General features: G+C 42.3%; 1 protein-coding gene across 3 annotated transcripts in view; it reads left to right on the top strand.

The window, feature by feature from the left end:
* KIF3B (kinesin family member 3B) overlaps positions 1-14,490 on the top strand; it is a 20,543-nt gene extending 6,053 nt beyond the window's left edge. The window contains exons 2-9 of one of the 3 annotated variants that reach the window (XM_026072406.1): positions 5,393-6,831; positions 7,476-7,577; positions 8,245-8,367; positions 8,478-8,596; positions 8,803-8,916; positions 9,611-9,716; positions 9,925-10,103; positions 11,977-14,490. In XM_026072406.1, coding sequence (XP_025928191.1) covers positions 5,449-6,831; positions 7,476-7,577; positions 8,245-8,367; positions 8,478-8,596; positions 8,803-8,916; positions 9,611-9,716; positions 9,925-10,103; positions 11,977-11,998 — 2,148 coding nt within the window. In that variant the 5' untranslated portion in view covers positions 5,393-5,448 and the 3' untranslated portion in view covers positions 11,999-14,490. Of the gene's footprint in view, positions 1-5,392; positions 6,832-7,475; positions 7,578-8,244; positions 8,368-8,477; positions 8,597-8,802; positions 8,917-9,587; positions 9,717-9,924; positions 10,104-10,369 lie in introns of those variants that run through there. The other 2 variants (XM_026072326.1, XM_026072479.1) reach the window with 2 other exon arrangements.
* The last annotated feature ends 48 nt before the right edge of the window (positions 14,491-14,538 follow it).

Consider the following 14,538-nt stretch of genomic DNA (forward strand, 5'->3'; position numbering starts at 1 on the left):
GGCCCTTGCACGCGCGTGTGTAGCGGGGGCACCGAGGCGGCCCCGTTGTGCGGGCCTGTGCGGCGGGGCACCTGCGCGTGCCCGCCGGCGGGGGCGCCCCGTGTGCACACGCGTGTCAGGGGGCGCGTGCATCCCCGTGTGCACACGCGTGTGCCAGAGGGTCACTTCATCCCTGTGTGCACACGCGTGTGCCAGAGGGTCACTTTGCCCCTGCGTGCACACGCGTGTGCCAGCCCAGGGGGGCACCTGCATCCCCGTTTGCACACGCGTGTGCTGGCCTGGGGGATTGCTCATGTCCCTCTTTGCTTCGTGCTCGTGCCCAGCCCGCGGTGGCGGAGCAGGGTGGCGAAGCCACGTGTGGCCGTGTGAAGGGYGGTGCCATCCCCGGGCAGCCTGCGAGGGGCTGGTGACCATGCCCGGGCTGGGGTGGCATGGGGCACGTGGGACACGCTCGGCCCTYGGCACGCCCAGGCCGTCCCCCGCTTGGGTCTGGGCCCGCGGCGCCCTTCCCAGCTCGGACGGCCGCGTGAGCCGCTGCCGTCGCCCTGCAGCCATCGCCCCACGTGCTCCCATCCGCCCCAAACGTGGGTGCTGCTCGCTCCTTGGGTCGGTGGGGCGGCGGCAATGCCGACCGAAGAGCTGACGCTTTGCGCGGTTGCTGTGCAGGGTGTTGCGGCTGTGTGGCTGATGGGCGAAGTGCAGGCGAGCGGGCACCAGAAATGGAACGGCGACCTCGAGCGCACGTGGGGCTGGGGTTTATGTAACTCTATAATCGCTCTGTGGGAGGGTGACATCCGAGAAGCAGCGGTGCTGAAACAAACCAAGATGATTACAGGCAACAAATTAAATAAGGGCTTGCGGTGTCAGGGTAGCAGAAAATGCGCTGTGGGCAGAGAGATGGCGAACATCTGCCTAGCTCAGGCAATTGCACTGGAAATGCCCTGTTCAGCCCTTAGCGAGGTACTGGAGAGAAACTGGAGGGAGTTTAGAAGAGAACAACAACAAAGAAGAGGGGACGGGCTTATGAGGAAAGGGTAAAAGACAAAAGCAAATAAGCAAAGACATAACAAGCCCACAAATATTTGAAGGATTTAAACTCAAGAAAGCCACGGAATTTTTTAAGTAGTACTTGGAGATTATACACAAAACTATGAAGTAAGAATGTTCCTGAGCAGGTCTTGAAGCTCAAACCGGGAAGCGGAGAGGCCTCGGGACTGCAGCCTGCGTGAGGGGGATTGGATAAGTGGTGCTAGACGCCTCCTGAGGGCCGAGCGCTCCACGGGCCTGGGCCAGGCCTGACCAGCTCTGACGACTAAAACTTTCTGATGATAAGTGGTTACATGAACTTAAAGTCAAATTGTGGCATTGCTTATTTTTCCAGGTGCGATTTCATGTTATATGAAAAGGAAAAAAAAACCCCAAATGCTTTGATTTCCACCTGTCTTCCCCTCTTGGTCAACTGGAAAACATTTTAAAATGTGTTTATCTCAACCTTGAAATCTAACAGATTAAGATGCTTAAGGAACTGATCCAGATCGCTTTAGACTTAATAATTTCACAAAATAAAATCCTTCCCCATAGTGTAAGAACAAATGGTACCGTGACCTGCAGTGCACTTTATTTCCAAGCTATTCTAGGTGTCCTTTTCCAGCTCTTCCATGCAGTTCAAGCTTTACAGTAGTATTTTTGGCCAATATAAATGCTACAAACTAAATTGTTCCTTACTTTTGAAATCACGTATTTGGGTAAATCTGAGAAGAAATATAATTTGTTATACTTTCAGTAAACTGTTTGTAGCAGTAGCTAAATTAAGTGGAGATGTTTCACGACAGGTTGTTATGACAATAGCCCAAATCAGGGGTGAGATAAGTTTTTTGTGACTTTGCAAAGGGACTTGGAAGTGAAATGGGGAACTGTGGCAAAAGATTATCAAGCTCACATTAATGAGATACGCCCAAAGGAACGGGGAATCACGTCATAATTCTTGTTAAATATATACCTCTGCCAACGCTGTCCGAGAGTACGCATGCTGGATATTTTTCTTTTAACTTCCAGGTGACTGTGAATAATCTTGAAAAAAGGAGACTACTAGAAGTTTAATTTAATTATGTTTGTTTAATTCTAGCCAGCATCTCTTAAAAATGCTGTACTACTTATCTAAATAATATTTTGGATATTACCCTTACTATAATAAATCAAGGCTCCTCTTTTCAGAACTCATGCCTAATTTGAGTATTTGCCAATATGAACGTTCACCATAATAGTGCAGGCAAGTGAAGCCTCATTTCTTATGTAAACTTATCTGAAAAAAAACTGGCCCTTGTGTGTTTGGGACAATAGGATTATCTCAGGTAAATATGGAATAAGCATATATTTGTAAGTATTTGTAATTACTCATGATGAGTAGAGGGAGAGTTGCTTTTTATGCTTCTGCAAGTCTTGTCCCTGTTTCAAATATTTTCTTTCTCTGTTCATATTCTAAAATACATRTTCCGTGTGGGTCAGACAATAAGGTCATGTTTATCTGGAGTTGTCAGGCAGGAGGGAAATGTATTCCTGTTTCTTACTCAGTAGCAATCTAAGATTCCTATAGTAGATTGAATTCATTATGCAAGTTGTAAAGCTCTTCTGGATGGTTGTCCAGTTTGCTCACCTCAGTACACCTTTGTCTTCTTCCTCTTTAACTACCAAGTGCTTTCATGGGAATAACAAGGGAGCAAGTGGTTTTCCCTCATGACAACAAGGAAATTCTGAGGGTTATATTGAGGTTTCTAAACATGTTATTAAATACGTTTAGTTGTTGCCCTGGTGTTATTCTTTTTAGTGGAGACTGACAGTAGGGATATTGGGGTAGAAATGAGCTGCTTTCTTTCCCGGTCTCTAGCTCTGCTCCTGAAGTTCTCTGTCGTGTTATTTGAGAGGATCTCCTGAGACAACATGCAATTACTGAGCAAAAAAACCACAGGCGAAATGCATTGGTTTTGCTGCAGATCTAGCTGGTAGTGGAGCAGCAAGAAAGTCCTGAGGAGGCCAAACTGAATGCATTTCAGTGCTACCTGGGATTTCCACGTTGTATTTGTTTTACATTTACTTGCAGTTTGTGGAAGTATTCAAAATCCTACCTGAAAAATACGTTAAAAAAAAAAGTTTATTAGAAATCTCCTCATTGCATTTCACAAACTGTGCAGTTCTAGATCTTTAGTGCAAGGCTATCGTTGAGTAATAACACAGTCATCTTGTTCTGATTTAAATGGTAGCTCACTGTACTAATGACTGGGGAATGCACCAGCGCGTTTCTTCATCTCTGCAGCACAGAGTCATAAACAGCGTGGATCTGTGAACTGGATTTTGTGCAATATGAGTTTAGACTAATGCTGAATCTTGTAAAGCAGATGGTACTGAATCAGGTGGTGCACCAGAGCAGGAGTGTGGAATATACTTTATTATAGAGCCAGCTTTTATGGAAGATCCCGATAAAAGTATATTGGCAAAAGAAAAATAATAGCATAGATCTGTGTGAAGCAGTTCTGCTTGAAATATCTAAGGCAAATATGATTATCTTCAATTTCCCCATGAAAACAGGTGCCTGAGTTCTAGCTGAGGAAGATAGTAGTGTTAGTTTGCAGAACCCATCCACAAGGGCAATCCCATTAGAGGAAGAACAGGGTGGGCTCCAGTCACTGAGTGCTTTATGAAATTTTTATAAGAAGTAATATGAAGGAGGTGAAATTCACCTTCTAAAGCATATTGAGAAGGGCAAATCCTGGCTGATGTCCATATCGCACCCTGAGGCCCTTTGGGTGCTTGAGGAATAGACAACGCGTAATGCAGGTTATCCCACCTTTATAGCTTTCCCTTCTACTCTCTGCTGAATGCAAGATGGGAACGCTGCCCTCCGTTTTAAGTATTTTTGCAACAGATACAAATGCATAATCAATATCGACAAGGAAGTTTTGGAAACGAGATAGAAAGATCGTGAGTTCTGTGGTTTCGAGGGATGCAGAGACACAGAGCCTTGAACTGTTCCTGTCGGAGGCAGTCAGGCTTCTGAGACTGGCGAGAATGTGCCTCTCCCTTCAGTCCCCCTCGTGGGCAGGATTAGAAGTGACTTTGAATTTTGTGGTGTGGAAGATTTGACTTTACAGCACTGAAACAATGTCCTGGATGGTGGCACAAACACGGACTAAACAGGCATTCTAGGGTAACAAGCATTGGAGCTTAGCTAAATTAGGTGGTGTAAATATTCCTCTTAGTTGTCAACTGATTTCAGCATCCACCTCACTGGGATAATTTACTCTTCTTACTGGTTTGTTTTATGATATTTGTTAGTGCTAGAAGACTGTGCTACATTTGGTTGCTTTAATGATTTCCTTTGCAGTGAGCTAGATTGCAAGGCTGTGTTTATATTTTTGTGTAGCAATTATCTTCTGTCACTTGATTCTTTGACAGACAGTAAAGTTAACATTATTTTCCCCAACTGTGGAAATGCAGAATATGCAGGAGATATGATGTCTTGGAAATGGACAAACTATGTAATGATTTTATCTTGTGTCCTAGCAGTGGCTGCAGTCCAACCAAACATCTATTATACTGTAACTAGGCTTTGAGAAAGTGGCTTAAAAAGTGGCTTTAATACAGAAGAGAGAAAAGCATCTGGGCTGCATTCCAGAGAACTGTTTTCTTTAACAAACCCCAGTTAGGAGTTTTAAACCTTTGTGGCAGGATGGTCCTGATGACACATCACATAACATATGAAGGGGATTGGCAAAATTATTGTAATATAAATGTCTCMTAAAAACGAAAATGTTTCCTCAATAGACAGGAGGCCTAAGAAGAGGCAACTCTGAAAGTACTGTATTTCTGTTTTACAATCTCTCTTCAAATCTGGTAGGTAGGTGAAGCACTTGGTCTAAGTACTTGGCTGATTTCCTTTCAAGAGCCTGTGAGCTGCATCCTGAGCAATATGGAAAGAGCAACTCTGCGTTGGATTTTCACAGTGCGAGATTTAAAACAAAAAGTTAATACCAGACCACAAAGGATGTCCATGGCAAAGCATTAATTTTTTTAAATAGTTTTAAAAGCATTATTACTGTTTTAAGGGTCAAGAAAAGGATCTGTCCCAGCTGTAAAGATGTGATTTGATGAAGGTTCTTTGCAGCATAGCTTGTATAAACGATACTGATTGATGGACGGGCTTTTGTAAAATAATACTGCGTCAGTTCAGCGCTTTTTAAAGTTTTTGTCTTGTACGTTATTTTTATGCTTCAGAATCCCTCACAACTTAATGAATGCAAAATGCTGCTCAAATAGATGAGCTGAATCTTTAGCTTTGTGTAAAATTGTCATCTGCTGAAAACTGCATTCACATGTTCCTCCTTTGTTTCTTTTTTAGGTTTCTAGCACTGGATCATTCACTGGTCAGATCACACCAGCCATAGACCTGCTGTCATGTCCAAGTTAAAGAGCTCTGAGTCTGTTAGGGTGGTGGTACGATGCCGGCCAATGAACAGCAAAGAGAAGACAGCTTCATATGAAAAAGTTGTTAACGTGGATGTCAAGTTAGGGCAGGTTTCAGTGAAGAATCCGAGGGGAACATCTCATGAACTGCCTAAAACTTTCACCTTTGATGCTGTGTATGACTGGAATTCCAAACAGGTTGAACTCTATGATGAGACCTTCAGACCTCTTGTGGACTCTGTTTTGCAAGGGTTTAATGGGACGATCTTTGCATATGGGCAAACTGGGACAGGGAAAACATATACCATGGAAGGAGTGCGTGGTGATCCTGAAAAAAGAGGAGTCATCCCCAACTCATTTGACCACATCTTCACCCACATCTCTAGATCTCAAAATCAGCAGTACTTAGTTAGAGCTTCTTATTTGGAAATATACCAAGAAGAAATCAGAGACTTGTTATCAAAGGATCAATCCAAGAGGCTGGAGTTGAAAGAGAGACCAGACACAGGTGTATATGTTAAGGATTTGTCCTCCTTTGTTACAAAGAGTGTCAAAGAGATAGAGCATGTCATGAATGTGGGAAACCAAAATCGCTCAGTTGGTGCCACCAACATGAATGAGCACAGCTCTCGTTCTCATGCCATTTTTGTGATCACTATTGAATGCAGTGAGTTAGGACTTGATGGAGAGAATCACATACGTGTCGGAAAACTTAACCTGGTAGACCTTGCAGGCAGCGAGCGCCAAGCTAAGACTGGAGCACAGGGTGAAAGGTTAAAGGAAGCTACTAAAATCAATCTCTCCCTTTCAGCTTTGGGCAATGTTATATCTGCCCTAGTAGATGGCAAAAGCACACACATTCCATACCGGGACTCAAAACTAACTAGGCTTCTTCAAGACTCTTTAGGTGGCAATGCCAAGACTGTGATGGTGGCCAATATAGGCCCTGCCTCTTACAATGTAGAGGAAACTCTTACAACACTGAGATATGCCAATCGTGCCAAAAACATCAAAAACAAGCCAAGAGTGAATGAGGATCCTAAGGATGCTCTGCTACGAGAATTTCAGGAAGAAATTGCTCGACTAAAAGCACAATTGGAAAAACGGTCTATTGGCAAAAGAAAGAGGAGGGAAAGAAGGAGAGATGGTGGGGAGGAAGAGGAGGATACTGAAGAGGGTGAGGACGAAGGGGATGACAAAGATGACTATTGGAGGGAACAACAAGAAAAGTTAGAGATTGAAAAGAAAGCTATTGTTGAGGATCACAGCTTGGTAGCAGAAGAAAAGATGAGACTGCTGAAAGAGAAGGAGAAGAAAATGGAGGACCTGAGGCGAGAGAAGGAAGCAACAGAAATGCTGAGTGCTAAAATCAAGGTAGAATTCTTCCTCATCAGACTCTTTGAAGGGAATTTAGGGCTGTGGGGAGAATGGCAGATTTCCCAAATTGGAAAGATATTTCAAAAGAAGATTTGAAAACAGTGACGAGTTATGCTTAGATCAGAAGATTTTAAAATAACTATTTCTAGATAGAAGTTGAAATTATTTTAATTTGCACCATTAATTCCATATTTCAGCATTCACAAGTTGCTTCATTGTTTTTATGTGCTGTTCTTGTAGGATCTTAAGCAATCAGCAGAATAAAATGTGATGATAAATCTTTTTACAAGCCATAGCACAAAAATGCTTCATTCTGGAATGAATCATTAAAAAGTTGGGTTTTTTTGTTTGGTTGTTTTTTGKTTTTTTTTACATGAGAGTATGCATTTTAGTTCTTCAAATTTGCCACACATTGCAGCAGTGTGTAATTCTAAGCAAGTTACTGTTTTGTTAATCCCACAGTTTTATAGGAATTATAAGAAATAGTAATTCTTGAAGCAGATGACTTAAACAGGATGTTAAGTAAGGGAACTGCCCTCATAAAGAAGTTGTATACACAGGAGAAAAAGTTGTATTCTGTGGAAAGGATTGATTAGATGATCACTGAGAGAGAAACTTAGGACCTTTTTTTTTCCTTTCAGGCAATGGAAAGCAAGCTTCTGGTGGGAGGGAAAAATATTGTGGATCACACAAATGAACAGCAGAAAATCCTGGAACAGAAACGGCAGGAAATTGCAGAACAGGTATGAGGAAGAACGTTTGTTCTAGCTGCAGAACTTTCATGAAACATTATATTAGGAGAAACTATAAACAAGTTTGCCCAAGATTAACCCTGAAATTGGTTTAATGGCAATCACTAATTTCAAAAGAAAGGGGAAGGGCTTGTGTCCTTTTTGTTGCTGTATGAAATATGCAAAGAAGGTTCATAATAGTTTTCTCCTAGCTTTTCACATCAAAGATTTATGTCCTATCTTGACTGGAAATATCTGAGTGAAGAACTAATTGAAAGACCCCAGAGAGTGACAGTTCAGTAGTTAGATCAAGGGAGGGATGTTTACTGTGGATAAAAGTTTGTTTTGTTACACATTTTTTTTGATGATTGTTTAATTGAAATGACTAATATGAATTGATAAAAAGGAAGAAAAAAGAATCTAAACACAACATTTAATTCCTTTAATTGAAGCCCGAGCACTTATTTGCACTATCTGATGACAATTCCAATAGGCCCTTCAGCAAAATAAAGACCAAGAAGAGCACATGCTTCTGGTATTTCTAAGGCAAGAAATAGGAAGAACTAGAAGCTAAAGCAAAAGCCCTGGATCCCAGGGAAGTAAAAACATCTTGAGTGTTGGTTTCATGTATGTCAGAAGCATAATTGTGGTCTCTGATATAGTATATCACGTTTTTTAGAAACGTCGGGAGCGAGAAATCCAACAACAGATGGAAAGTCGGGATGAGGAAACACTGGAACTGAAGGAGACCTATAGTTCTCTACAGCAAGAGGTGGACATAAAGACCAAAAAACTCAAAAAGGTAAAAAAAAAAAAAAAAAAATTGCAGTGGGTTAGGAAAAAATCAAGCTGTATGTGAAACTGAAAGGAACATTGAGGAGTTATGACTTTGGCTCTTCTTGTTTGTTCCAGTTATTTTCCAAGCTGCAGGCTGTGAAGGCAGAGATCCATGATCTCCAAGAAGAGCACATCAAGGAGCGTCAGGAACTGGAACAGACCCAGAATGAGCTTACCAGGGAACTAAAGCTAAAGTAAGTCCCAGCACTTCACTGCCTGCCATTAACTCTGACAGAGATGGTTTCTTTGGATGGGGAGTGAAAGGAGGGACTGCATTCCACATGTTTGTAGAACAAGATTTAAACATGAGAAAAGAATATTAAGTCAGTGGGAGAGGAGCAGTGGGGAAGATCATCCATTAATTTTCTTGTGTATTTCCTACTTTTGTGTTTGTCTACAGGCACCTGATTATTGAAAATTTTATTCCCCTGGAAGAAAAGAATAAGATAATGAACAGATCATTCTTTGATGAAGAGGAGGACCAGTGGAAACTGCATCCCATAACCCGTCTGGAGTGAGTGTACCTCTAAACTTTTACTTAGGATGGGATTATAGGTCATGTAAAGCAAGCCTTCAGGTTGTCAAGAGTTACCCCAACAGAGGGGTTGAATTGGGATTTTAACTGGCACCCTCCAAAGTTTTTAACTTCTTACTATATTATAAAATAAAGATTTAATTCTTCTTAGTAGATTTAGTAAAATAGGAATGTAGGGTTAGGAAAATTCTTGGAAGATTAAAATTTTTTTTCCACATGATCCCAATAATTATATGTAACTTAGATATAATACTGCATTCACCACTAAAATAGCATAAAACCATATCATATTTCTTTCCTGTTTTAAACAAGAAAGCTCTCAGAAATGATTGTGCAAGAGCTGTGGATAGCTCTTGACCCTCTACACAGGAAATTCCCTAGAGCAAATTTAGAAAATTGGATGTAACTGAATGCATCTGTGGTCTGTGTAGTAAAAATATGTAGAAATCCTCTGCTTTGTGTGGGCAACAGATAACACAGGATAACTGTCCTACCTCATTGTCTCTAACTGTAGAAGACAATGTGGAGGACTGTTCCTAGAAATGCAGCCTTGGTAGTTTCTGCCCACTTGGGACAGATTTCCATATGAGATTTGCAGACATTTTAGCTCATATACTCAAAGAGGAATCTTTGGTTTTGATGTGTAATAGACTGAATAGCCATGTTTCTCCAGTAACCAGCAGATGATGAAAAGACCAGTATCCGCTGTAGGATACAAGAGGCCGTTGAGCCAGCACGCCAGGACGTCCATGATGATTCGTCCAGAAGCCCGGTACAGGGTAAGCCCAAATGTGGTTACAACCTTCATATGTTCATATTCCTGATCGGGGGGGCATATGAATTTCTGAGGATTGTTAGTTCTTCTATGGGATGTAAATTTTTAGTGTCTTGCATCTATTTATAAAGTACTTTAGAATAAGCTTATGGAGGGAAAGAATTCATTTGCATGAAAACGTTTAGACTTTGATTCTGCTTCTACTTTCTCAGGCAGAGAATATTGTATTACTGGAGCTTGACATGCCCAGCCGAACAACTAGAGACTATGAGGGTCCAGCCATTGCTCCCAAAGTTCAGGCCGCTCTAGAAGCTGCTCTGCAGGATGAAGATGAGATACAGGTAGATGCTTCAACCTTTGAGAGCACTTCAAATAAAAAGTCAAAATCCAGGTGAGTTGAATTTTTAGTAAGCAGACTAGCTAACAGTAGAGGTACAATACAGTTGCTGTCTGTTTGCACTTCTTGTCAATAAAGTTAAGGCTGAATTGGCTGTAAAGCAGAGATAGAGAGAGGGGAACATAGGACAGAAGGAAAAGCTGAGACTGATTAGAGAATAAATCCAGTAAAATTTGTCAGCTTTTGGGATATTAATTTTGATGAGTAACAGGTGACATTGTTGGGGTTTTTTGTTTATTTTTTCATTTTTACTTCTTCAGGCCTAAAACTGGAAGGAAATCAGGGGGATCCTCTTCAGCAGGCACCCATAGTTCTCAGCTTTATCCACAGTCACGAGGGCTGGTTCCAAAGTAAAACCAGCAATTCCTCTCCAGGGCGTGAACAGCCTTTGCCTTCTGAGAGCAGAGACAAGTAAAAACCTGCAGAGAGAACTCCCAGCCAGACTCCAAACCCTTTCCCCTGGAGGTGGCCTCTTTGCTGTTTAACTGACTTGTGCCAGTCCAGGTGCATTGAGCCACAGGAAGATACGTGCTTGCAATTCAGCCTCTGTGGGAAACAGATTTTAGTTAGGAAATCAGAAATGCATGAGGTACGTTAAAGTGTATTAGAAGCAATGGGAAGCATGGGGATCACCTCACAGCGTCACCGTCTCTCCTTCTGCACTAGCCCTTTTGCTGCACTGGGCTTTTTTTTTTTTGCTTTTTTTTTGCTGTTGGGCAATAAGAAGACAGAGTTGAAAGTCATCTCAGCAGAACCACCACTACAGAACTTCATAGTGAGAACCAAATGAGGTTAAAAAGCAGAGGGTATATTCAAACTTGACTAGGTGCTTATTTTTTTCCTCTTCCTGCTTAAAAGACTGGCATCATCATTTGGGGTTAATAAATTGGTCTGAACAGTCAGGATGGCAGCTGTCATCACATACTCAGAGCTAGATAGCTGTGCCTCCCTTTAGAAATGTAGAACAAAAAAGGGTCTTGGAAGCATCTTTGTGCTCTCTGGAAAGGAAGCAATAGAAACTGAAATCCTTTACTTGTTTACAGGCATAAGTTAAGAGCTCCTCTAAACTGACATACAGACCTTACCCCTGTCAATAGGAACCACCTTGTCAACGAATACATCTGCATACCAGTGCCAGCTCCATAGCTATCTTCCTCTCTCTTGCCTCCATCTTTACCCCTGACATTTTAAACCAGTATCCATACTGACTCTTTGAACTGTGGGGTGATGGACGGCCATTTTCTCAAATCTCCCACTGTTCATATGAAATGTAGCATTGGCTTGGAGCTTTCTTCCTAGCAGGCTCATAGGGCTGACTCTACTCTCACCTTTAGGCTGGATAGAGAGCAGAGCTCCATAATGTGAAGCTATCTCTAAGTGCACTGTTCTTGTAAGTATGGTCCCTCCCCTATGGTGTCTAAGGAGGTTCAGTATTCGGTACCTTCTGTGTCTCACCTGTTCCACATTAGAACTTTTCCCTTTCCACCTCCCAGACCGCTCAGGGCCTGGTGGGAGTGAAGGCCCCATGTAACTGAGTCTGAGTGATGGAATCTGATATTAATTCCAGGGGTTGTACTTTGAAACAAGGGAGGAAGAACTCCTGCTTTTGATGGTCTCTTTCTAAAGCTGCCCTATGACTAAAGCAGGCTGCTGTAATGCTGCAGGCTTGTGTGGCAGGGTAGAGGGAGGTGGAACTGCCCTGTGGAAGACAGAGTAAGGTGTTCTTGTCTAGTGTCTCACAGCTCGGTTGTAAGTTTTAGTTCAACGTGTACTGAGACTTGGGATGTTACTTTTTCTGGTTGCTGTTGGCTGTCATCCTATGAATGTTTTTACCTGTTTCCTCTTCCTCACTGATGACTTCCTCCAGACTGACATGTGTGAGTGTATGAGGACTTGCCTGGTTTTAGAAATGCTCTGATGTATGGACTCTACCTTGTGTGCTCGTTAAGTATCCACTGAGTGACTTCGTCCAGGCTGGAGAACTCCATTGTATCTGACCCCCATGAGCAGAAGGAACTGAACACTCAGCACAGAGCTCACCTCCGCATCTTGCGGGCATGATGCCTCGGTGAGCCAGCTGCCCAGGTGGGCCCGGGTTAAATTCTGACTCAGCTGCTTTGATTCATGGAGTACTTTTCTGGATCACAAAATTAATATATATATATATATTTTAGTTTGGTGGAGGAAAGAGGGGTTTGCCTATAGTTGAAAGAGTAGCCATCTGACAAATTTCTTTCAACCTGAAAATGGAAACCTGGCCTAATCTTTCTTTCTATAAACCACTGTTTTTGTACAAAGAGCCTTTTAATTGGCTCTTGTTGCATAACATAGTGTCATCTTCTTTCCCTCTCCCTGCTTTTTCCCTCTAGCACATAATCTCCTGTACTTCAGCGTTTTAAAAGATAATTGTACGGTTTAAGCACTCAGAAAAATTGACATGAAACAAGGGGGTTCTACAACCTGAAATAGCAACATAATACATGTACACATATATGTACGTATCTATGTACACATATGTTTCTATATGAATATGCATGCACAGACACAACTGTGTTTGCACATGTGCGTACTTCTTCAGTCACTGCTGTTCCATAGGGAATTCTACATTAAACACAAAAGCTGAAAACTCCCCTTGTGGCAGGACTGGTACAGTGGAAATCACAGTGCAAACCCAAACTGTTCTCGTTTTAGTGTTAATAAGCTAGCTGGTTAATATGTCAGAAAAGCTCTGCTTTTAATTTTGTAGAAATTCATTAGCAAGGTGAAAGAAATCCAATAGGATGGAAAAAGAATAATATTGGATATTTAGTCACTGTATTTATATCGGAGCTGTGGATAGAGATGTGGTTAGTGTATTCATGGGCAATCTCAGATTGTTACAGAAGCTTTTAGATTCTCATTTTGGTTGACTTACCCGTGAATAGATACTCAGTGGCACTGATATTAAGATAAAATATATTGTCATAGCCCTACAAAACGTACTGAGTTCTGTCCTGAAGTTTTTAAAAAATGATCCTGCCAAGTTTGCGTCTCTCTGGGTGTTATCTGAACCATCTGGGCTTYCTGCAGGTTAACAGCCAAAGACAGGAAATCCAGCAGACTCCTGGAAGAGGCCCTTGGACAGTGTGTGCAATCATAGTCTCTTCACAGTAATGTTTAATATCCTTCTCATCTTTGCTCTGGTCTGTATAATGGTATCTAACTTTTTTTAAAAGTTACATGCAGTAAAAGTAGGTCTTTGGCTCTGGGAGCAAGCACCACGTGAAAATGAAGCATAGGAATTAAAGCACTTTCTTAAAATCTTTCATATAGGTCTGATTGCCTTTTTAAAAATATTTGCATGCTGCTTGATCTTCAAAAACACATACTTCTGTCCTAGCACTTTGGACTACATCGATGCATTATACAGATCAGGCTTCTGTTCAAGAGGTTTTTTTTTCCTTTTGATGTAGTAAGTCCGCCTTCACTGAACATAGAGTGTTTGCCAACTTTCAGAGAGACACCTCTAAACTGGATCTATCCTCTCTTCTCATCTGTTTACTGTGCACCAGGGTTTAAAAGGAGCAGTGTGACTCTTGTGGGTCTGTTGCTGCTGTGTTAAAACACAAATTTGAAGAACATAACCTGCAAAAGCCGTAATTAGATGCTGAGATGGAATTGAATGAGAATACTCGTCCTGTTTGCTCTGCACTGTACGGTGGTGGGTTTAACTCTCTGTGGTCTAGGCGCTTATTACCTTCTTCAGTCCCCTCTTTTTGAAATAAAGTGCCCGAGGGTCTCCTCGTGGGCACTGCTGTCTTTACGAGAACTCACAGCCCCTTGGAGATACACTGATCTTGACCTTCTCTTAGGCGATCTGTAGACAAAGAACCTGTCGATAGTTCTGTCCATAGGTTTTACAGCTTATATTTATTTGTATCATCTCTTTTATCTAGGAATGTAAAAGTGATCCTAAAATACAACGTGTAATAAAGATTTATTGCATCTATCAAAACGTGCCCTTTTTTCATTATTTGTTAGTAATCACTGGGTTCATTCGCTTTGTGCTTTACAAAACCCTATGCATTTTTCTTCAAAAAAAAAAAAGTCTCTGAGCAGACTATGTTATGATTAGACAATAAGACTGTAAAGGCAAGTGCCCCCGGTGCCTCTTGCTGGAGGGAAGCGGGGAGAACAGCGGTGATACAGGCCGCGCAGAGGATGCCTAGCAGCAAGCAGTGTAAGCTGAAGTAACTCTGAACAGCGGTGACCTGCCCCGGGGGCACCTCGGCCCCCCGGAGATAATAAACTGCCTCAGGAACCAGCAGCCGCAGCCTCTCGCTCCGGAGGCCCCGAGGAGCAGTAGGAAGCCGCGGGGCAGAGCAGGCCCCGGGCACGGCGGAGCTCGGAGCCGCGCGGGCCGCCGGGCTCTGCCCTCCGCTCCCGCTCG

The sequence above is a fragment of the Apteryx rowi genome, unplaced genomic scaffold (assembly GCF_003343035.1).
Source record: "Apteryx rowi isolate R43461 unplaced genomic scaffold, aptRow1 scaffold_0, whole genome shotgun sequence".
NCBI lineage: Eukaryota > Metazoa > Chordata > Aves > Apterygiformes > Apterygidae > Apteryx > Apteryx rowi.